This window comes from Manis javanica, chromosome 8 (assembly GCF_040802235.1).
Source record: "Manis javanica isolate MJ-LG chromosome 8, MJ_LKY, whole genome shotgun sequence".
NCBI lineage: Eukaryota > Metazoa > Chordata > Mammalia > Pholidota > Manidae > Manis > Manis javanica.
Window position 1 is genome coordinate 73,523,722 of NC_133163.1, and position 21,208 is coordinate 73,544,929.

General features: G+C 54.1%; 2 protein-coding genes across 9 annotated transcripts; one reads left to right on the forward strand and one right to left on the reverse strand.

Annotated features, from left to right (window-relative positions):
* The first annotated feature begins 12 nt into the window (after nt 1–12).
* ADCY4 (adenylate cyclase 4) lies at nt 13–16,015 on the forward strand. Of its 6 annotated transcripts, none has more exons than XM_037017395.2 (26): nt 922–1,063; nt 1,370–1,574; nt 2,841–3,038; nt 3,132–3,293; nt 3,902–4,051; nt 4,493–4,641; nt 4,719–4,830; nt 5,518–5,645; nt 5,789–5,947; nt 6,204–6,336; nt 6,534–6,707; nt 9,012–9,055; nt 9,167–9,247; nt 9,453–9,522; nt 9,870–9,967; nt 10,650–10,734; nt 10,840–10,977; nt 11,596–11,706; nt 11,878–12,062; nt 12,270–12,354; nt 12,816–12,974; nt 14,254–14,400; nt 14,691–14,798; nt 14,915–15,029; nt 15,347–15,471; nt 15,556–16,015. In XM_037017395.2, the coding sequence occupies exons 2-26, from the start codon at nt 1,416–1,418 to the stop codon at nt 15,706–15,708; spliced, it is 3,228 nt and encodes a 1,075-aa protein (XP_036873290.1). In that variant the 5' UTR covers nt 922–1,063; nt 1,370–1,415; the 3' UTR covers nt 15,709–16,015. The 6 variants fall into 6 exon arrangements, with proteins under 6 accessions (XP_073067537.1, XP_036873290.1, XP_036873292.1 ...); XM_037017397.2 differs by having other exon boundaries at nt 11,632–11,706; XM_037017396.2 differs by having other exon boundaries at nt 9,167–9,221; nt 9,457–9,522.
* Nucleotides 16,016–16,066: 51 nt separating this feature from the next.
* On the reverse strand, nt 16,067–21,205 carry LTB4R (leukotriene B4 receptor). 3 transcript variants are annotated; one of them, XM_017681163.3, is made up of 2 exons: nt 19,068–21,205; nt 16,067–18,200 (listed from the first exon to the last, which is right to left on the reverse strand). In XM_017681163.3, the coding sequence occupies exons 1-2, from the start codon at nt 19,237–19,239 to the stop codon at nt 17,392–17,394; spliced, it is 981 nt and encodes a 326-aa protein (XP_017536652.1). In that variant the 5' UTR covers nt 19,240–21,205; the 3' UTR covers nt 16,067–17,391. The 3 variants fall into 3 exon arrangements, with proteins under 3 accessions (XP_017536652.1, XP_017536650.1, XP_017536651.1); XM_017681161.3 differs by having other exon boundaries at nt 16,067–18,419; XM_017681162.3 differs by having other exon boundaries at nt 16,067–18,456; nt 19,068–19,192.
* Between the last annotated feature and the right edge of the window lie 3 nt (nt 21,206–21,208).

A 21,208-nucleotide genomic window follows, 5' to 3' on the forward strand; every position in this document is an offset into this window, starting at 1 on the left:
TTCAGCCAGGGAAGGGGAGGGACATGTCTGGGAGACCATCAGGGAGGTGACATCAGGGAGGAGGCCCTGCAGTTTCTCTGAGGCCGGAAGCGGGATGCTGAGGGCTGGCAGCAGGCAGTGCTGCTGTGGCACAGGAGGTCAGCGCCCAGCCGGTGGCAGGAAGGAATCCGGAGGCCTCATCCCTGGGGCAGCTCTAATCAAGGCTGAACCCTTTTTCTAGAGCAGGCAGAGACCCCACCCTAAACAGAAACTCAGGATAGAGTGGTCTCACTGCCCCCCTTTTCTTCTGGGTTAAGGAGACTTAGCAGTGAGGCCCTGGGAAGGTGGCTCTCCATGGAAATTAGCAGCCCCCAGCACCTCTCTTGCCCTACACGATGCCCAACGTCCATCCCGTGGTCACCCTCCATCTATCAGCTCCCTCCACCACAAGTGCTCACACATTGTTTCCAAAGGTCAGAGCCCTCTGATTCTCTGCTGTGTGCTGGGAGAGGAGATCTAGGGCTCCACAAGGCTGCACACAGGTGTGCCCCTCCCACGGGGCTGGACACTGAGGGACCTGAAGAGCCCAGACTCAGGCATGGCAGCTGCCAGTCAGGCAGGGGAGGGGAATGAGTGTGGCCTCCCCATTCCGACCTTATCCTTGCTCCCATCAGGCACCACTTTCTCCCCTACATTCTCATCAGCCTTTACTGCAGCTTTGTTTTAGTCTTTGCACATCCAAATGTTACACCCCCACTTTGACACTTGCCACTCAGCCTGGCTCACCCCTTGCCTTTGCCTGCACCCCGCAGTCTGCATTCCCCTTCCTAAAGGAGACTGAAGGTGAAGGTGATGGTGTTAGGAGAGACACTCAGAGGGGGAGGAGGTCTGTGGAGTCTGGCTCCACAAGGAAAGGGCCGGGCTGTCCCATCCGGGAAGTGGGAGGGGGCTGCGGTGCCAGGAGGGAAGCGCCTGTCGCCCGGAGTTCTGAGCCACTACCTCAGCAGCCAGCTTGACTCTGCGACCAGTCCCTTGGCTCCCTCTCCAGGCTAGCCATTCAACGGCGGCGGCAGCTTCACGGGCAGTGAGTTCAGGGGCATGGGGGAAACCCGAGGTACCTTTGCTTCAACCCCAAATCCTGCTCCCCTGGCAATGAGGCTATTGCTAGGGAACCTCGGCCACAGTCTGGGTTTGAGGGAAGAGGAGCTAAGGATTGGGCAGCCCCTTCACTACCAACTGGGAGAATCCTGGGAGGCCACAGGGAGTGCCTGGAAGGAGACAGGATTGCCTCGAGTCTGGGGGTGCAGAAAGTGGTTTGGACCAGGTGAGAAGGGCACCTTTGGGGCAGGCTGGGGCTGCAATAAGTAACCCAGCTCCTGGCCCTCCTCAGCTCCGGGGCTCTCCCAGAGCAGCCGAAGTGAGGGGCAGAAGAGACCATGGCCCGCCTCTGCAGCCCCCGGCAGCCCCCCAGCGAAGACCTCTTCTACGAGACCTACTACAGCCTGAGCCAGCAGTACCCGCTATTGCTCCTGCTCCTGGTGATTGTGCTGTGCACGCTCCTGGCACTCCTAGCTGTGGCCTGGGCAAGCGGCAGGGTGAGCAGGGCCCGTGGTGCCAAATGCCTCCTCAGGGGCAGCCAGAGGGTCACCAACTAGTGGGCATCTTCAGAGTTGGAACTTGTGAAGTCTTACTTTCATTGTGTTGCTTTGCTGGGGCCCAGGAAAGAAGCGCTGAACCTTGCTAGGAACTGTAGTGACCCTGAACGAGTCACACCACCTCTCAGAGCCACAGTCTCTGCGTTGACACACGGAGATAGCTTGCCCTGGATGCTTCTCATTTCTCTCAGGGTACTGACAGACCTTAGGAGCAGCTTCTGTGTTCTACTGGTTCTAGAATAAATCCAACACCAGATTTTCCATTTTCCATGGGGGAAGTTACAGTGGGTCAGGTGGAAATTTGTTTCCTGGTTTTCTTTCCCTCTTAGGAGCTGTGGGGCAGTTGTACCCACAGGCTCCCAGAAGGCACCCTGCAGCCCACTCTCATTTAGTCCAAAAACAAACCTATTTCCAAGTTTCCTTTTTGGGAAGAAAGGGGATCTTCAATTCCATTTCTGGAAATATCTTGTTCCAATTTCCTTTTCACACTTCGGAGCAAGGTGGAAAAATCACTGGACGCGACCAGTCCTTGCTGGTCCACCTAGAAGTCCAGGAAGAGGTGGAGACAAAGGGCGGGGACAGCGGCAGAGGTCTGGGGCCGCACTTACACACTCAGGGCCGCTGGCTAGGGCATAGTCGGCTGGCAGTGAGGGAGGTTCAGGGCGCCTCCTGCCGCCAGAGCTCTGCTTCGCAGTCCCCACCCGCCACTCCCGAAACTCTGAACCTTCTGCCCAGGGTAGGGAATCTCAGCAAATTGGCCAGATTTCTATACATTCATTCTCAAGTGACTTCTGTGAGCTAGGATTTTTTGCTTGCTTAGAGTTCCAGGCTGGTGTTATGATTCCTATTTGACAGATGAGAATTACAGACTCAGAAAGGTCATGGATTCACAAATGGCTGATATGGGGTTAGAGCCAGGTCTTCTGGGTAGACGGCTCAAGGGTTAGCCTCCGCTGCAGCATGCAAGTGAGATACTAGGTTGAAACATATGAGGTTGCTAGCCTTATAGATTAAAAACAGATGATCTTCAATTTCATATGGTTCAACCTAATATGAATAGCAAGCGGAGGTGCCCAGCCTCCTTTTCGTACTTGGGTTTGAGACACTTCTCAGAACTGGCCTGAGGAGCTGCCCCTTATTTCTCAGTTTGGAGGAGCTCCCCGAACTTCACACCCCGATCTTGCCAAAGGTGCCTACTCCCCACAGGAGCTGGCCTCAGACCCGGGCTTCCTGACCACTGTGCTGTGCGCACTGGGCGGCTTCTCGCTCCTTCTGGGCCTGGCTTCCCGCGAGCAGCGACTGCAGCTCTGGACGCGTCCCCTGTCGGGCCTTGTGTGGGCAGCGCTGCTTGCGCTGGGCCACGGCTTCCTATTCACCGGGGGCCTAGTGAGCGCCTGGGACCAGGTGAGAGGCGCAGCAGATGGAACATGGCAAAAGGGGACGCCCACGCCACAAGCAGCGCAACAGCCTGCAGCTTCCTACACGCTTCTCCCCCAGGTGTCTTTTTTTCTATTTGTCATCTTCACCGTGTACGCCATGTTGCCCTTGGGCATGCGGGACGCTGCCGCCGCGGGCCTGGCCTCTTCGCTCTCGCACCTGCTGGTCCTCGGGCTGTATCTTGGGCCTCAGCCGGACTCACGGCCGGCGCTGCTGCCACAGGTGAGCACGCGCCATAGAGCAGGCTGTGCCCAGGGCTGCCTCCGCTGAGTGCTACTTGGTTCATCTGGGCATTCATCAACAGTTCGCTGGGCCGTGACTCCGGGGTAGGGCTCCGTGCTGGGCGCGGGGTGCAAATACAGATAGACCCTGACCGGACCCTCCTAGAGTTAGGACACCAGTGCAGGGTGATACCTGCAGACGCCAGAAAAGGACTCTGGGCCCACGGGGAAGGGAGCCCACCATGGGGACCAGGATGGTGGGGAACCTTCACAGAAAAGGTAAAAATTGGAATTCGCGTAGCTCTGTGTTGCGGTAGGAGTAGGGATGTGGATGACGGAGTGGTATTACAGGCAAAATAAAGGTATGTGCAGTTTTCTAGGCCGTGTTCGCGCGACATCCAAGAGTATGGAACAGGGAGAGTGAGAGAGGAAAAGAGACCCCTATGGGTCCCACAGTGTGGTACCGATTGCCTTGATATGCTAGGTCTCTAATTATAGAGCCCCCCCCCCCCCCAGCAGCTCTCTTGGAGACCAACTCCAGCTGCGCGCACAGCCACCCCCATTCCCACCCCCGAGTCCGGTGCCTTCTGAGCCTGACCTCACCAACAGCTGGCAGCAAACGCGGTGCTGTTCCTGTGCGGGAACGTGGCGGGCGCGTACCACAAGGCGCTGATGGAGCGCGCGTTGCGCGCCACATTCCGTGAGGCGCTCAGTTCCCTGCACTCGCGCCGGAGGCTGGACACGGAGAAGAAGCACCAGGTCTGCTGGGTCTGGGAGGCTGGGCGCGGCCAGGGCTCGGAGAGAGCAGGTGTTTAAATCACACAAGCGGGCTCCTTTACAAGCTGAATGACTTTGAGCAGGCCTCTCCACCTATTTCCTCGTAAAATGTGGCTATGGCCCATCTTGGAAGGTTGTTGTGAGCTCAAACAAACTGAAGCTTGTGCAAGCACTCTAGAATGTTATGATACTAAACCAAGAACTCTAATTCTGGCATTGGTGCTGGAAGTTCAGTCTCTAACGGTGTTCAGTGCAGGATGGGGTGCTGGATGTTGGCTGTATGTAGTGGGGTGGAACTGTGGGAGTACCCTGAGGAACACCCAGTGGGGCCAGGGAACTGTGTGGGTTCCTAGGTGGTTTGGGGGGCTGAGACTCCTGGTTTTAGGATGCAGGAGGGTCGGTGCTCATAGTGACCTCCCCCAGGAACACCTTCTCTTGTCTATCCTTCCTGCCTACCTGGCCCGAGAGATGAAGGCAGAAATCATGGCACGGCTGCAGGCTGGACAAGGTTCACGACCAGAGAGCACCAATAACTTCCACAGCCTTTATGTCAAGAGACACCAGGGAGTCAGGTATGAGAAAGGTGGCTGGAGGGGAGGGGGCCATAGGCTGAGACCCTAGCCCCACTGATGCAATCTGTCCTGCCCAGCGTGCTATATGCTGACATCGTGGGCTTCACACGGCTGGCCAGTGAGTGTTCCCCTAAGGAGTTGGTGCTCATGCTCAACGAGCTCTTTGGCAAGTTCGACCAGATTGCCAAGGTCAGAAGGGGTCTTCCTCCCTATCCAGGGACCTTCAAATCTCCATCCTGGAGAGCCCCTTCCAAGGGAAACCCCTGCCCTCTAAGATCCCAGTCTCACTTCAGAGCCCATGTGGACTTCCAGATACTGCAGTGGAAGAAGGAAACCCTCTCAGACATGCTGTTAAGGAGCTGCTCATCACACACCTCAAGCCTGGAGAAACCTCTTAACATCTCCACAAATGCCCCTACCCCAGCACCCCCAAATATGCTCAGAGCCCCTACATAGATGTCTCTGGACACCACAACCAAACCTAGACAGATTTTCAAATGCTTAACCTTAGGAGCAGCTTCTAAGGGAAATCCCTGCCCTATGCCACCTCAGCCCAGCCACCAGCTCAGACCCCAGGGTTGCCCCCCAAGCAACCTAATCTTGGGTCTCCCCCAGAAAATCTCAGTCCCAAGGTTACTTTCATATGCCCAAATCTGGATATACCTTTCATGTGTCAAAGCTCAGGAGAGCCAGAGACATCCCAACCCTGAGGAAACCCTTCTGAGAAAGATATCTGCATGGGAGCCCGCAGCCAGACTTGTGTGAAATTAAGGGAGTGCCTAGATCAGACCTAGACACTCCCACTTTTCCCAGCTCCTTTCTGTCTCTGGCCTCTAACCAGGTGCCTCCCTCCCCCCTGCACGTACCCATTTCCAGGAGCATGAATGCATGCGGATCAAGATCCTGGGCGACTGTTACTACTGTGTCTCTGGGCTGCCGCTCTCGCTGCCAGACCACGCCATCAACTGTGTGCGCATGGGGCTGGACATGTGCCGGGCCATCAGGTCAGCTCAAGTGGGTGAGCAGGACTACCTCCGGGTGGATATGGGAGAGATACAGGTAGGTAGTGGAGTCCTCCCTGGGGTCGCGGGTGGTGTGGGTAGGGCTGAAGGCAGCATTTAGACTGTCTCACACACACCCTGCTCAGGAAACTTCGGGCAGCCACTGGCGTGGACGTCAACATGCGTGTGGGCGTGCACTCGGGCAGTGTGCTCTGCGGAGTCATTGGGCTGCAGAAGTGGCAGTATGATGTCTGGTCTCATGATGTCACACTGGCCAACCACATGGAGGCAGGAGGCGTACCAGGGTGAGATGTGGGGCTGCAGGAAGCTACAGCAAGAAGGCAACCAGGCATCTTACATCCTGTCACCCTTTTCATAGTTCCCTAAAATGAGCACAGTTCCATGTGAGACTCAGGTTGATTCTGGGGAGTGGGGAGGAAAGCTGACAGGCACTTCCTCTAGCACAGGGCCTTGCTTGAAGTTAGACCTCCAGAAAGATCCTTGAAAGAAATGAGGGGATTGGTGGTTCTTCCCCCTAACTTACCTGTCCCCTGTTTCCAGACGAGTACATATTACAGGGGCTACCCTGGCCCTGCTGGCAGGGGCTTATGCTGTGGAGGATGCAGCTGTGGAGCACCGGGACCCATACCTTCGGGAGCTGGGGGAGCCTACCTACCTGGTCATTGATCCCCGGGTAAAAAAGCCCAGACTGGACCCCATGGGCTGGCCTACCCCAACCACCCACAGTAGACAGGCCTGATCTTTTCTCCCATACCAGCAACTGAGTTCCTGGTCCTAGTGTGTGCATTGAGGGAGGGGGACACAAGCCTCTAATGGGCATGGGAAGAATGTGAGAGTGTGATCTTGACTCTCAGCCTGCATATGCCCCAGGCTGAGGAGGAGGATGAGATGGGTGCTGCAGGAGGGTTGCTGTCCTCTCTTGAGGGCCCCAAGATGCGTCCATCACTGCTGATGACCCGCTACCTGGAGTCCTGGGGTGCAGCCAAGCCTTTTGCCCACCTGAGCCACATAGAGAGCCCTGTGTCCACATCCACCCCTCTTCCGGTATGTGCACCTCCTTCAGGAGCCCCAGCACTCACATAAAGTAAACCCATCCCCACTGCCCAGTCTCAGCCTCCCCACCACCAGCAAGTCATTTGGTGACAGCACAAGGTTCTGAACTGCCTGGTCATCCCCATCACTGGTTCAGGCCCTTCCTCACTCTTCTGTCTGGGCAGAAAAATCTCTGCCCACTGAGCCCACCTCAAAAAAAGACACAAGATCCCATCAACACCCTGTCCATTGCTCCCCAGCCCCCACTCAAGAAGCCCTTTCCCTGGTGCCACAAATGTATAGACCACACTTCCTCTTGACTCCTAGGTCAGGGCTTATACCCACTCTCACCAGAAAATGTTTGTTTAACACAATTCCTGGGACTGCCTACCTCCTTCTGTCCCCACCAGGACTGGGAAGGTGGGCAAATCATCTGTTGCCCCTATTCTCTAGCACTTGTCCACAGATAAAATGGGGTAACAATGAAAAATCTCACATGACCTTGAAGTAAGTCACCATGAATAGCTAGGGGTGGGGGAGGGAGGAGAGGGAGGGGAGGGAGCAGGCTCACCCCTTGTCTAGGGGAAGCTAGGGCACCACTGATTACTGGCTGATCCTATGCCTACCACCGGCAGGTAATCAGTGACCCACCAGCTGCTGTAGGAGCCTGGATCTTCCCAACCAGATGGCTCTTGGGGTTGGTGCTTGGTGACAGGCAGCCAGAACCCCCTCAGGCAGGGACCCAGGCCATGTCCACAGAGGTTTGGAATACATTCCTCAGTCTGCTCTCCTCCATTTTACCTGATCTTCCCAAAACCTGTTGGGCATTCCCAGCCTTTCTGCAGGTCTTTCCAGAATCTTCTCTGCTGAGTAGGCCTGACTGGATTCAGGGGATGACTCCAGAGTACCCTTTCTGGGTCCCATGCCCCCTCCTTGCCCATCCAGCAGGAAAGCAGGCAGAAACCAGTGAACACTGGGGAGTGGGGGGACACTGGCAGCAGTGGTTCAGGCGAGTACTTCATTCCAAGCCTCAATGTGGTGTAGGCGAGAGGTCGGAAGGGTTACTCTGGCAGGAGGTAAAGGAAGAATCTAAAACCCAGCTGACTGGGGCAGGTGGGGCCTCTGGGGTGGAGTGGAGGGCTGGGCTTGCTGGGAGCCCAGGGACCGTCTTGCTCACCACACAATCCCTGTGTGGCAGTGCCCCCAGAGCCCATGCCAGACCTCCCCAGCCCTGCACTGGTGTGCAGGCTAAGAACTGTCAGGGCGGAGGAGTAGGAACCCCTTGTTCAAGGGTATCTCCTAAGGCAGGACTTCACCAGCCCAGAAATTCACTTCTCAGTCCCCCTGATGTTCCAGGGCTTCAGTCAATTGTTAGAAATCCTGAGAGTCACAACTGGCTTACTCTTAAACAATGGGGGGCTTTGGGGTGGTAGGGCAGTGTTTGTGCTGGTATACACCATTCATCCATTCATTCCTTCCACAGTTTGGGGGCACCTACTATGTGCCAGACACTAGGCTAGTTCTTGAGAAGACAGAAGTGAATAAGATGTTTTCCCTGCCTTCAAATAACTTACATGCATTGGTGAAAAAGCGGGTACATAGTTTGATAGGCTCAGCTATAGATGCACACAGATTGGCCCATACCTAGAACATACCTCTCCATCTCCACCCAGACACCAGGTTTTGGCTTGGGTGAGGATGTGGCCTCTTGTGGCGCTGCTCCCGTCACACGAGCCAAGAGAGAGGGAAGAACAGTCACCATCCCTGTTGCCCTGGGCAGTGACTGCAGTGCTTCACCCTCTTCCTCGGCACTGTCCTCACACACTTAACTTGTCTGTTCATCTTCATATCTTTGCACATACCACACATTCTTTTTATCAGAAGAGAATGACAGTAACCAGGTTTGTTTCTCTTCCTCTTTCCCTTTCTTCTCTCTCTCCCTCTTTTCTTCTTCTTCTTCTGCCTCCACTACCCCCAGCTACGCCCAAGCATCACAAAAAAGTCAGAAGGGAGCCAGACTGTTCTGCATTGTCACTCTGATTTAAGCCAAAAGGGATATATATTTTTTTGGCATCCTGGCATGATGATAAGTCCCTGCTTTAGGGAAGATAGACACAAGGAATCAACAGCCTCTCATACCTATAGAAGATACAGGGTCATCTCATAAGTGATAGAAACTAAGAAGAAATTAGAGACTGTAAAGAGTCAGGAGGAAACTTTAAGGAGTATGTGGTTTGACCTGACCCTTAAGGGCAGAGACAATCCAAGTCCACTCACCATCTCCCCATCTTCCCCACTCCTGTGTTCTCTCATCAGGAGAAGGCCCTGGCTTCCTTCAGCCCCCAGTGGAGCCTGGACCGGTGAGGAAGCCTGAGCAGCTTTGACAGTGGGGCTCCCTCGGGGGCTGCTCCTGCTTCACCCAAATCCTTTTGAGGGTCTCCATGGTGATAGGCCGGATTCTCACTGTGCAGGAGCCGTACTCGACTAGATGATGACCTGGACACTGGGGATGCCAAGTTCTTCCAGGTCATTGAACAGCTCAACTCTCAGAAGTATGAAGAAAGAGGGAAAAGGGCTGGGGGTGTGCGTGGTGGGGAGGGAGGCCCTTGGCTGCTGTGGTAGAGGAGGGATGGCGCTCTGTGATGACCTAGAGGAGAGGGAGGGGCTTCCTTGCTCCAGCCCTGGGAAATACACCTGACCACCCACTCCTGCCCTGCTCTTTCCTCTCCGGGGATCATTGCCCCCACCTCCCACCAGACAGTGGAAGCAGTCGAAGGATTTCAACCCACTGACACTGTACTTCAGAGAGAAGGAGATGGAGAAAGAGGTGGGCTGGTGGGGGGCAGGGAAGTTGGCACCAGAGCATCTCCCTGCCTTAGTTCTTTGGCCCTGGGGAGGAGCTAAGTCCAGTGGCCCCACCTCCCCTCCCCAGGTCTGCTCAGTTTGTGATCCTGGGGGAGAGAGGCTTGTGCCTCTCTCTAAAAGGAAAATCACCCTATGGACTGAAGTACTGAGTGGTGATGCGGGGAGGAGGACAGGTCCTTGCAGAACCGTAGGGGTACCTGGGACTGAACTGAAGGGTGGAGCAGTAAGGCTGGGGGACCACTCTTTGCCTGGGATTGACACCTTCAAGGTGGCAGACAGCATTGTCTCCACCCCTCCCTTCCCCTCCAGTATCGACTCTCTGCACTCCCTGCCTTCAAATACTACACAGCCTGCACCTTCCTGGTTTTTCTCTCCAACTTTGTCATCCAGATGCTGGTGACAAACAGGTGAGAGCCCCAGGCAACAGAGACCCTGATTCCCACACACGTATGATATTCTGATATTCTGGCTCTTCCCGTTCCCTAACACACACTCCTTTCACCCACTTCCCCTTGGCTTCAAGCACTGCCTCACAGAGGAAATGTGTGTTCTGGGGAACCAGTGATGATTACAGCCCTCATTTTACTGTTGTACATCTTGTGGGCTTTCTACATAACGCAAGCACATTCACAGACCCATTCACATACTCTTTCCAACAACATTCCCGTGAAGGAGGTTTTATTCCCATTGAGAAGCTCAAATCGCACAGCAAACGAATTTGGAAAGTAGGTCCTCACTCCTAGTCCATGGCTAGCAGGGGCAGCAGGCAAATGTTCAAACCCCAGGCAGGTGGAAGAGCTCTGGCGGCCTGATGCAGCCAACCACCACCCCCACACTCCTGTGAGCCCCCTGCCCCCTCCCAGTATTGTCCCTACCTTATTAGTTCCTGTCCCACCCCAACAGTGACCTAAGCCCCTCAGCTTTCCCAAATTATCAGCATGCAATGTCTTTCATTAGCCCAGACCTTATCAGCAGCCAGTTCAGATCCCCAGGACCACGTCCGCCCACATTCCCAACCAGATCGCACAGCACCCTCCCAGCACACAGAGCCTATTTGGCTCTTCAAGACCTGCTCTTGTCTCCCTTTAGGCCCCCAGCTCTGGCCATCACCTATAGCATCACCTTCCTCCTCTTCCTCCTCCTCCTCCTCGTCTGCTTCTCAGAGCACCTGATGGTGAGGTGGGCTGGGGGGTGGAAGTGGCAAGCTGTAGCCCTGGCCCCGATCTGGCCTGAAGTGGGCGTCCCAGCCCCATGGCTGACTCCCATGCTCCTTCCACAGAGGTGTGTTTTGAAAGGCCCCAAGATGTTACACTGGCTGTCTGCACTGTCTGGCTTGGTAGCCACACGACCCGGACTGCGAGTCGCCCTGGGCACCGCCACCATCCTCCTCGTTTTCGCCATGGCCATTACCAGCCTGGTGAGGGCAGAGGGGGCCCTATGCATCCCCATAAGGTCATGCTGGACCTGCCAGAGGTGGCTAAAAGGGGACCCCTGAATTTGGGGGGCAGCGGCAGAAAGGCCAGGGGATGCTGGAAATGTTGGACAAGCATAAAAGAAAAAATTACAGTCACCCAGTCTCCCACCTGGGCATAGGCATTGTTAATACACTTTGGTGGACATCTTTCCTATCTTTTTCTATGTAGACAGATCTTCATTACTTAGTTCACTCACTATGAGTTTGTACCTGAGTTTGGCTGATTTTCCAGAATTTAGAATCATTCCTAGAATTCTTTCCCTGAAAGGCACTTTAGGAATCATCCCCAGCCAAGTAACAGAGGAGGAGGCTGAGGTCTGGAGAGGTTAAGTGGCTGGCAACAGATCACACAGCAGATCTGTGGCAGACTATTGCCTATGGCACCCACTCCCCCACCCCCAGTACCCCTCAAGGACCCTAGTACTGAGGCTCCCTTACCAACCAGAAAGACCCCTGTGGAGTTTTGCCTTGAGCCATCCCTGGGCCAGCTGAAGCCCCACACAAACCACCACGTGCCCAAGGAGCTGCCTGCCCACTTCAGCTCCTCATCTCCCTCTGCAGTTCTTCTCACCAGCAGCATCGAACTGCCCTTTCCAGGCCCCCAATGTGTCCTCCATAGCGTGCAACCTCTCCTGGGAGCTTCCTGGATCCCTGCCTCTCGTCAGCATCCCAGTGAGTGCTCCTACTGCCCTGAATCTCCTTCTCCGGATCCTTCCTTGGTCTCTTCCCTGACTCCACAATCCAGAACCTGGGCCCTGGGAGGGGCAGGACAGGGGCCCTGGGGTGTCCCTGAGCCCTGCCTGTGGAACCTGAGTCCTGAGCCTGCCTGGCCCGGCCCCCTAGTACTCCATGCATTGCTGCGTGCTGGGCTTCCTCTCCTGCTCCCTCTTCCTGCACATGAGCTTCGAGCTGAAACTGACGCTGCTCCTGCTGTGGCTGGCGGCCTCCTGCTCCCTCTTCCTGCACTCCCATGCCTGGCTGTCCGACTGCCTCGTCGCCCGCCTCTATCTGAGCCCCCTGGACTCCAGGTGCGCACGGCCACTGGACAGAGGCGTCCAGGCTCTCTGGGATTATATTGAAACAGGACGGAGCAGGGCTGTCCTGAACCACACACAGGGCGACGATAGAGAGAGGGGAGGGCTACAGAGGCACTGGGGCAGGGAGGAGGCCATTGGAGCAGGAGAGAGGCAGGGAAGGGACAGGGCAAGGAACAACCTGATCTGTGGCCTCTTCAGGCCAGGGGTGCTGAAGGAACCCAAACTGATGGGAGCTATCTCCTTCTTCATCTTCTTCTTCACCCTCCTTGTCCTGGCTCGGCAGGTAAGTCACCCAGCTCAGTCCTCCAGGGCCTCCCTATGTAGGGTAAGGTGGGGGGCCCCATATTGGTGACTTGGTCTCTCCCACCCTTTCCCTTAATCTTACATCTCCAGGACTGAGCCAAATTGTGTGCTCATTGGAGGCTTCTAGGTGAACCTTCCTGCTCCCTTTCTTTCTCCTTCATTTCTCAAGGGGAATGCCTTCAAGTTCTCCCCTCCATTCCTCCCTCCCACTCCCAACTAGGAAAACCACACTTCAGAAAAAATATGCTGCCAGTTCTGTCCACCCTAGATTAAATATAGTTTCAAAGTGGTTTCCCCAGAAATAGTCCTTAGGCCTTTTCTCTAACCTGGGGGCAGTATGGTTTTAGGCACCATTGAGTGAGGGGTAAACACTCGAGAGCTGGGCTTCCCCTGCACTCTGCTCCCCATGCCCGCCCTCCCACCCCCTGTGACTCTCCCCAGAATGAGTATTACTGCCGCCTGGACTTCCTGTGGAAGAAGAAGCTGAGGCAGGAGCAGGAGGAGACAGAGACAATGGAGAACCTGACTCGGCTGCTCTTGGAGAACGTGCTCCCTGCCCATGTGGCCCCCCAGTTCATTGGCCAGAACCGGCGCAATGAGGTGACACCTCACCCTTGACTCCTGAGTCCCAGGACCCATAGGGACTAACGTTGGATGGAAGTCTTGGCCCTTAGCCCATCCTTTCTGGATGCCCCCTCAATGGGTGGAGTGACCACCCAAGCCTCTGTCCCTGTCAGGTGCCTCTGCTTTCACAAGATCTTAGGCTCTGTCTTTGGTAAGCATAGAATCTCTGCTTTCCGGCTCTTGGAAGGAGTGTCCTCTCCAAATCATGGTGACTCCATACCTTTCAGAAGCTTCAAGTATTGATGGGAGTTGTGTGAGGACACAGTCCACGCATCTCTTGAGACCTGCTCTATCCAGTATCATGGCCGTTAGCCATGAGTGGCCATTTAAATTTATATTTAAATTTATTAAGATAGAAAATTCATTTCCTCATTTGCACTGGCCACATTTCAAGTGTTCAACAGCTGTTTGTGGCTAGTGGCACCATATCAGACAACACATACACAAAACATTTCCATCGCCACAGAAACTTCTATTGGATGCTGCTGCTCTAGATCCTCAAACACCTTGCTATAGTCACATGATCAGAAGATCACCACATATTTGTACCACCACCTCACCCCATCTGCTGTAGACATGTTCTTGGCCTATATTGAGGGGTGTTAATTGAAACAGTTCAGGGGAATTTCACAGCCTTATGTCCCCACCTCACCTGCTCTTTGCTCTCAAGATCAGAAGTAGCTCTACTTCCCCTGCTTTTTTCTCTTAACGGATGCTGGGAATCTTGTAGTTGACCCTCTTTCTGTCTTCACATTGGCTACTAGACAGCTCAGAGCCAGAATCTAAGACTAACAAGACTTTGTGGCCCCCATCTTGTGAACCAACCTCAGATCTGATTCCATCTTTACCATCTTACCCTTATTTTCCCTTTGCCCCATTTTCCAGTATTGCACTATTTTATCTTCCAAAGTGTACCAATATTTGTAAGCTGACTTAACTGACTTAACATCTTTCAGCAACAAGATAGGATATAAAGGTAATTCCCATGGACATGATCCTAGTTCTAGAAGAGATTCCCTTCATGTTGCTGTGAGGTAATCTTGTCCCCAAATTTCTGTCTCTCCTGGAACCACAGTGAGACCCAATCTTTGACTCCTGAGCCACATCCCCTGGGTAACCTAGCCCTACCACTTTCCCTCCTTCCCAGTCCCTCTTCGACAGAGGATAGGAGGGTGGCTACAGGGAGGAGGGCCCAGGCAGGTCCAGAAGGGAGAAGTACATGGCACATGCCCTCGCCCTGCCTCCTGCCTTCCAGGACCTCTACCACCAGTCCTACGAGTGTGTCTGTGTCCTGTTCGCCTCAGTCCCAGACTTTAAGGAGTTTTACTCTGAATCTGACATCAACCATGAGGGGCTAGAGTGTTTGAGGCTGCTCAATGAGATAATTGCTGATTTTGATGAGGTGACAACTTCAAGGGTCCCCCAGACCCTAGTCCTGGATTCTAGAATTGCCCACCAGTTCCTCCTTCTACTTTGCTTTTCTGGCCATGAGGCCCATCCTCCCCTCCCCAACCCTCCCACTCCTCCTCCAGATTCCCCAGCTCTGCCCTCTCCAGCAGTTCTGCCCACTACCCACTCTCCCTCCTGCCACCATCCCTGGTCCTTTAGCCTCCAAAGGCCTGGGGCTGGGCTTCTGGGAGAGAGGAGGGAGTGAGCAGGGAAGACTGGGGACACAGCCTCCTCCCTATACAGCTGCTCTCCAAGCCCAAGTTCAGTGGGGTGGAGAAGATCAAAACCATTGGCAGCACCTACATGGCAGCTACAGGCTTAAATGCCACCTCTGGACAGGACACACAGCAGGTACAGCATCCATTCCTTGGCTACAACCCTCATCTGGGCTCTCTCTGGTGGGCCCATAAGTGGGCCTTATTTCTGTGCCCACATTGACTCATCCTGGTGGGCTGGCCCATTGCCAGGATGCTGAACGAAGCTGCAGCCACCTTGGTACCATGGTGGAGTTTGCGGTGGCCCTTGGATCTAAGCTGGATGTCATCAATAAGCACTCTTTCAACAACTTCCGCTTGCGTGTGGGTGAGGACCCTCCCTGACTGGGGCAGTCTGGAACCTGCTCCTCAACTTTCCAAGCTTTCCTTCCCTCAAGTCCTTTGTTAGCTGCTCCCTAACTCCCACACCCCTCCAGATTCAGCCATGGGGATGGAGCATAGAGCTGCTGGGCCAGGAGCTATGGAGCTCACTCACTCCCTTCCCTAAGCCACACTCATCCAGCTGCAAGCTGCTTTCCTCTGAGGCCACCAGGCCTTTCACCCTAGTTCCTTGAGCTTCCTCTTCTCCTATCCCTCTCCAAATTCCCCCCATTCAGGGCCTCCCTTTGCCACACTTATTTTCAGGGTTGAACCATGGACCTGTAGTAGCTGGAGTGATCGGGGCTCAGAAGCCACAGTATGATATCTGGGGCAACACAGTGAACGTGGCCAGCCGCATGGAGAGCACAGGAGTTCTGGGCAAGATCCAAGTGAGGGAGCCACGTAGGAGGCATAGGGGCAGGGGTGTAAGGATAGGGCCACCCCCATACTCCCTCCCCACTCTCCAATTGCAGGTGACTGAAGAGACAGCCCGGGCCCTGCAGTCATTAGGCTACACCTGCTATATCCGGGGAGTCATCAAGGTCAAAGGCAAAGGGCAGCTCTGCACCTACTTCCTCAACACAGATTTGACACGAATTGGACCTCCCTCAGCCACCCTGGGCTGAGACCTCCCACCCAACCCCTTCTACATCTAAGATCCTCAGTAAAGAGACTCTCGTATGTCCAGAGCCAACTGATGTTACAGCTGCAGGTATCACTGGGGATCACCTTCTCCTTGCCTCTCAGCAGGACAGCTTCTTCCCAGGTCAAACTGAATGTATGGGTGCAAGTGTGAGCATGATGTGTTTGAAAGGGGTGTTTCTCTCAAACTTATGAAGACTGCCTCAGCCTTTCCGCCTGCTTGCCAGCCTGATTCCAGTAGTTTGTACACCACAGAAGCATAAAGAATTTCAGCCACATGACTCAAAACAAGGATATGTCCTTTTCTGCTCCCTACCCACAAATACTGGAGGGAATCTCCAGGAAAATGTCATTTCATCTTTATTCATTCAACAGACACTTACATAAGCACCTATGACATGCTTACTTTGCAACATGAGCGAGAGGCCTGGGTAGTAATCTATTAGGTCCCTCTGTGTTTTAGCTGCCTTTTCCAGATTGACCCACCATGCTTTCCAGTGAGGACCTGTAGACAGTTTCAGGGTTCTCCTGGTCTCAGGTCTCTCAGATGCCCCCTTGCTTCCTTCTGCATCTTTCTGCACAGATGATGATATTATGTGGGTCTTGAAGCATCCATGATTCTTTCCCACCTACTCATATTTTAGGGTCCATGGGGGATATCTTGACACCTTAGGTTGTTGCAGATTTTGCACATGGATCTTTGGTTTTTCTTCTAGTTGCTCTTTCTTTTTTTATGCAAGAGATGCAAAAAGTACACTGCTATCACTGCTACTACATCTTCCTATAAAAGGCTGTCAGAACAGAGCCAGTCAAGGCTAGGACTAGTCGGCCCTGGGGAAGAATGACTCATCCCTCTCACTTTTGGGAATCTTTGCTTCCTAAGGGTGACCATGATCACAGAAGGCCCTCAGCCCCACCCTGTGCCAGAGTATGTTTTACGGGCTGGAGGAATGCTGATGTGCAGAATTCTAGAGGGTAAAATCTGATGACTTGGTTCTCAAGTGTGGCCTCCTTGGGAGATGGAGGAGAGGAAGGCAATCCCCTCAAATGTCTTCCGCCAGGAGGACGATTACTGGCAGGTAGTTGTAGTCATGCCAACAATGATACCTACCACAGGCTTCAGGGCAGAGGTCCCACAGCAGTGCTAAATTTTCGCAGAAGACCAGCTAAGTCGGGGAGTCTGAAGTGATGAGTGCACTGTGTGCTTCTGTAGTCAGCTCCTTCAGGAGCCTGCATACCTGTGTTGTTCACAGTATGATCTGCAGACCTTCTACCTCAGGGGGAGGGAATTTCTATGCCTGGTTTCTATGTCTGTCTTTGGTCCCTCCCCACACTGAAAATGATGAGAAATTAAAGGATGTGCCTCTCCATTACTGAGAAGGACCCCTACAAGGACTCCCAGGATCACCCCTATCCTCCATAATGCATACAATGCATACAACCCCAAACACAGGGTTGGCCCAATTTCAGATTTAGGTTTAATTGTAAAGCGGCGTGGGAGTCAGGCTCCCCCTCTGCCCATACTTGCCCCTCCCCTCCCTCTTCTCTCCACCCCCAGGCCCGTGCTCCTCCTTGGGGAACAGAATTGGGTCAGGTCCACTTGGGGACGCTCTGCAGGAGGAAAACGAGAGTCCTTCCCCACCACTAGTGCCCCCAGTTCAGTTGCTTCACTCGGTACTGTTGGTGCAGGCAGCGAGGCTCTCGGTGGGTCCAGGCTCAGGACAGGCGCGGACATCCCGCATCGTCTGGCCCACGGTGCCCCTGTGGCGGGTGCTCAACGCCTCGGAGCCCGTGCCCTCCAACAGCTTGGCAACCCAGCCCACGCCGGCTGAGCGCAGCAGGCCACCGCCAGCGCACGCGTACAGCACAGGGTTCACGCTGCTGCTCAGGAAGGCCAGCGCGATGAGCACTTGGCGGGCCAGGTACAGCCGATGCCCGGTAGGCCCGGACTCAGCGGTCCTGCCGGCCAGCAAGCGGCCGGCCTGCGCCAGGTTCACCACATGGTAGGGTAGCCAGAAGGCCGCGAAGGCCAGGATGATGAGCGCCACCAGGCGGCCGGTGCGGCGGCTGCGGCGGAAGCGCCGGGCCTGCAGCCTGCGCCCAATGTCCGAGTAGCTGACCACTACGGCCAGGAAAGGCAGCAGAAAGCCAGTGAAGGCCTCGAAGAGCAGATGAAAAGCCTTGTGTCCTTCGCTGGGGTACTTCAGGAAGCAGACCAGGCTCCTGTTGTTTGGTCTCAAGGTTAACTTGCGGTACACGATGACGGGTATGGCCAGCAAAACGGACACCCCCCAGATGCCTACCAGCACCCAGCAGGCAATCGCCTTGGTGCGCAGCTTCTGGGATATAAAAGGGCGGGCCACTGCCAGTGAGCGGTCCAGACTCATAGCCATGATCAGCAGGACACTGGCATACATGCTGACTCCACAGATGTAGTGGAACAGGCGGCAGCCTGCCAGTCCAAAACTCCAGGTGCCTTGGGCCAGGAAGTGGAGGAAAAAGGGGGCAGTGAGCAACACAGCCAAGTCAGCCAGAGCCAAGTTCAGCACCAGCAGGGCAGTGACAGAGCGCTTCCGCATCTTTACCAGTATGCTCCACACCACAAAGCTGTTGCCAGGAAGGCCCACAGCCAGTGCCACTGACAGTAGGATGATAGCCAGCAAAGATATGAACATGTCACCTGGAGAAGAGGGGACTGCAAGAGATGTAGAGTTTATGGCCATTGAAAGGACCTGGAGAGTGAGGGCAGACAAGCACATGAGGGTGGGGGACTAAGGGTTTCCTGACACCCTGGACACACCTAGCCTAAATAGTCTGTCCCCAACATCAGAAGCATCAGATGCACCTCCCCAGGATACTGCCCTCATCACTAACAATGGGCCTGTCTTAAGGGGATCTGGCTGAGTAGAAAAACTATTTCCTAACTGGGCCATGGGGCTCCTTCCTGCCCACAGACCCAATTGCAAAATACACAGCAACTGTAGCAGCACTATTTCCAGACCCCTTCAGCTTCCTTTCCTTCTGAAACTCAGAACCGGACTGGGGATCTTTCCTTGCCAATGCTGTACCCCGTAAAAGGCTAGCTCCTCTGTCCTCTGCCAGACCCTGAGTCCTCTTACCCCCCTCAGTTCCACTGACTTCCTCTAATCACCTGTGCACTCTCCTCAAGATGCCCACGGTCCACAAGCAGTAACAGGAGCCAGAGACAGTTTGTGGACAGGAGACAAATCCTCCCAAATCCTTTTAACCACTGCTCCTCAGGTGTCTTCGGAAATTCTTTTGCATCTCCTTTCATGGCTGCACCTTGCCCCACCATCATCTCCCCTGATCCCGGGATACTTACAGGCTTTACCAGCTACTGGTTGGAAGCTGGTGCCAATCCCAGACACAGGGCAGAGTGGTGTAGCCTTCCCTAGGTCTGTCCTATTTCCAGGGGGCTGGACCCTGGTCCGGGTGCCTTCGGCTAAGTCAGCCAGAGAGGAAGTGCTAAGAAGCAGGGGAGGGGGAAGACACATCTTCCTGAGGGTGGGGCTGAAACTCCTATCTCCTCCCTTCACTGGGAGGGGGGATAGTCTGTGTGTTCCTGAAAAACCCAGCAGGTAGGACTCCTCAGGGGTGGGGTCAGATGAGCTTGGCCCTGGAAGGGGCTGTGAGAGAGGAAAGAGGGGTGAGGGGAGTGAGTAGGCCCGGGTGTGGCCTCAGGTGCAGGTCCAGACTGGAGAATTGAACAAAGTAATAATTTATGTCATACCGGAGCAGAAGGGAAGGAATTCTGCCAGAGAGGGCTCAGATTGAGAGGCCCAAATGTTGAAGCATCTTTACATTTTGTGGGAACAATATAGATTTTTAGACTAATACGAAGTATAGGTTGGAGCTGCAGCTAGGTTCTGGATTTGGGTTAGGTAACATGCCTTAAAGACAGCACCCTAGTTTGGCTTGGGTTCAAGTCATGAGCAAACTTGGGGGCAGAGGGCCCTCTTCCAGCACCCTTATCCCTCTCCTCAGTTAAAAGGATTAATTCCATTCTAGGCCAGTCAATACTCCTTTCCCTTTGGTAGAAGCCAAAATCCCTTCCATAGAATGCCAATTTCTTCCCCTTCCCACATCCACTTGCCTCATGATTGCCCATGTGGCTACCCTACCCCATTAGTTTGGATTTAAGATCTGGGCACTGGGCAATGAGGTTAGCACCATCTCTTTCCTAACTTCCCAAAGCCAACTTTCCAGTCCAACCCTAGACAGACAGAAAAGAGTAGAGGCTGAGCATAGGAAGCAGGCATGAAGGAGTGGGGGCAGTGATTCCTCATGCTTGCCCTGCCAACAGAGGAAACTAAGAATGTGGAAAGGGAAACAGCCCCCAAAAGGGTCACTCTTTGCCTCCCCCGGAAGGAGGGCAATCTCTTGAACTCTCCTGCAGAAGTTAATAACTGGAAAGGTTTTCCTGAAATCTGACCATGAGCCTTCTTTCTTCCGTTTCAAAGGTATAATGGTGTTCACTGAGGTCCCTTACTCTTAGTAGTATGTCCCCTCCCTTTCTCTGCTTTGAGAAAAGCCAGAGCAGAGCGGACCCAGTAGCTGTCAGGCAGAGGATGTGATGAAAAGAAATTAGTTGAAACCACAGCAAAAAGGCAGAGCTGAGGAAGAGCTTTCTGACCACAGAGGGTGAGTGAGGCGGGGGATATGTAACAGAGGAAGTTAGGGAGCCTCTGTGGGTGTATGAGGACAGGAAGAAGCCCCAGTAGTTGGTGTTTGTGGGTAAAAGTTTCTGGATCAGGGCTCTGGAGTCAACCAGAGGTCCCTTCTGGTAGAAACTGGGTTGTCTTTGCCTCCTTTCCCAAGCTGCTCCCAACCTCCACCTATCTCAATGTCCTTTCTTCCTCTGCCCAGGCTGGGCACTCTAACTATACTCCCTGCCCCCCACATGCAGAGCTCCACCCCAACCCCAGTTTTGGTGACATTGGCATGACCCTGAGAACTGGATTTCCTTTGCTCTCTTTTGGCATCTGCCTGGGTGGTGCAAACAGTCATTAAAACAACATGGAGTGATAGGGTGATCACTCAGGTAACCAGCCTCTAAGTTTGCCAGGGACTGAGGGGACTGGAACAAGAAACTTATGGTGCTAAAGCTGGAACAGTCTTGGGCAAACTGGGATGAGTTGGTCACCTCTGAGACTACATGGGTGTGCACATGGACATCCCCTAAAAAGAATCCCATCCTACCTCCCCAAACTCTAGAGTGTCAGGATCCAGACCGGTTTTAAGACCCAGAGATAGATTCCAAGAAGATGGGGGCTGAGAAGTACTGGGGTGGGGATGAGGAACAGCTAGCAGTGTTGGAGGAATCAAGAAACAAAGACGAAAAAGAGAAAAGAAAAAAGAGAAAAAGGAGAGATGGCGCTTCCCTGAAAGTCTTCCTGTCTCCCAAATATCCATACTGTTCCCCACACCTCTTCATCCCCAATCCCCAACCATCCCCTGGGTGAG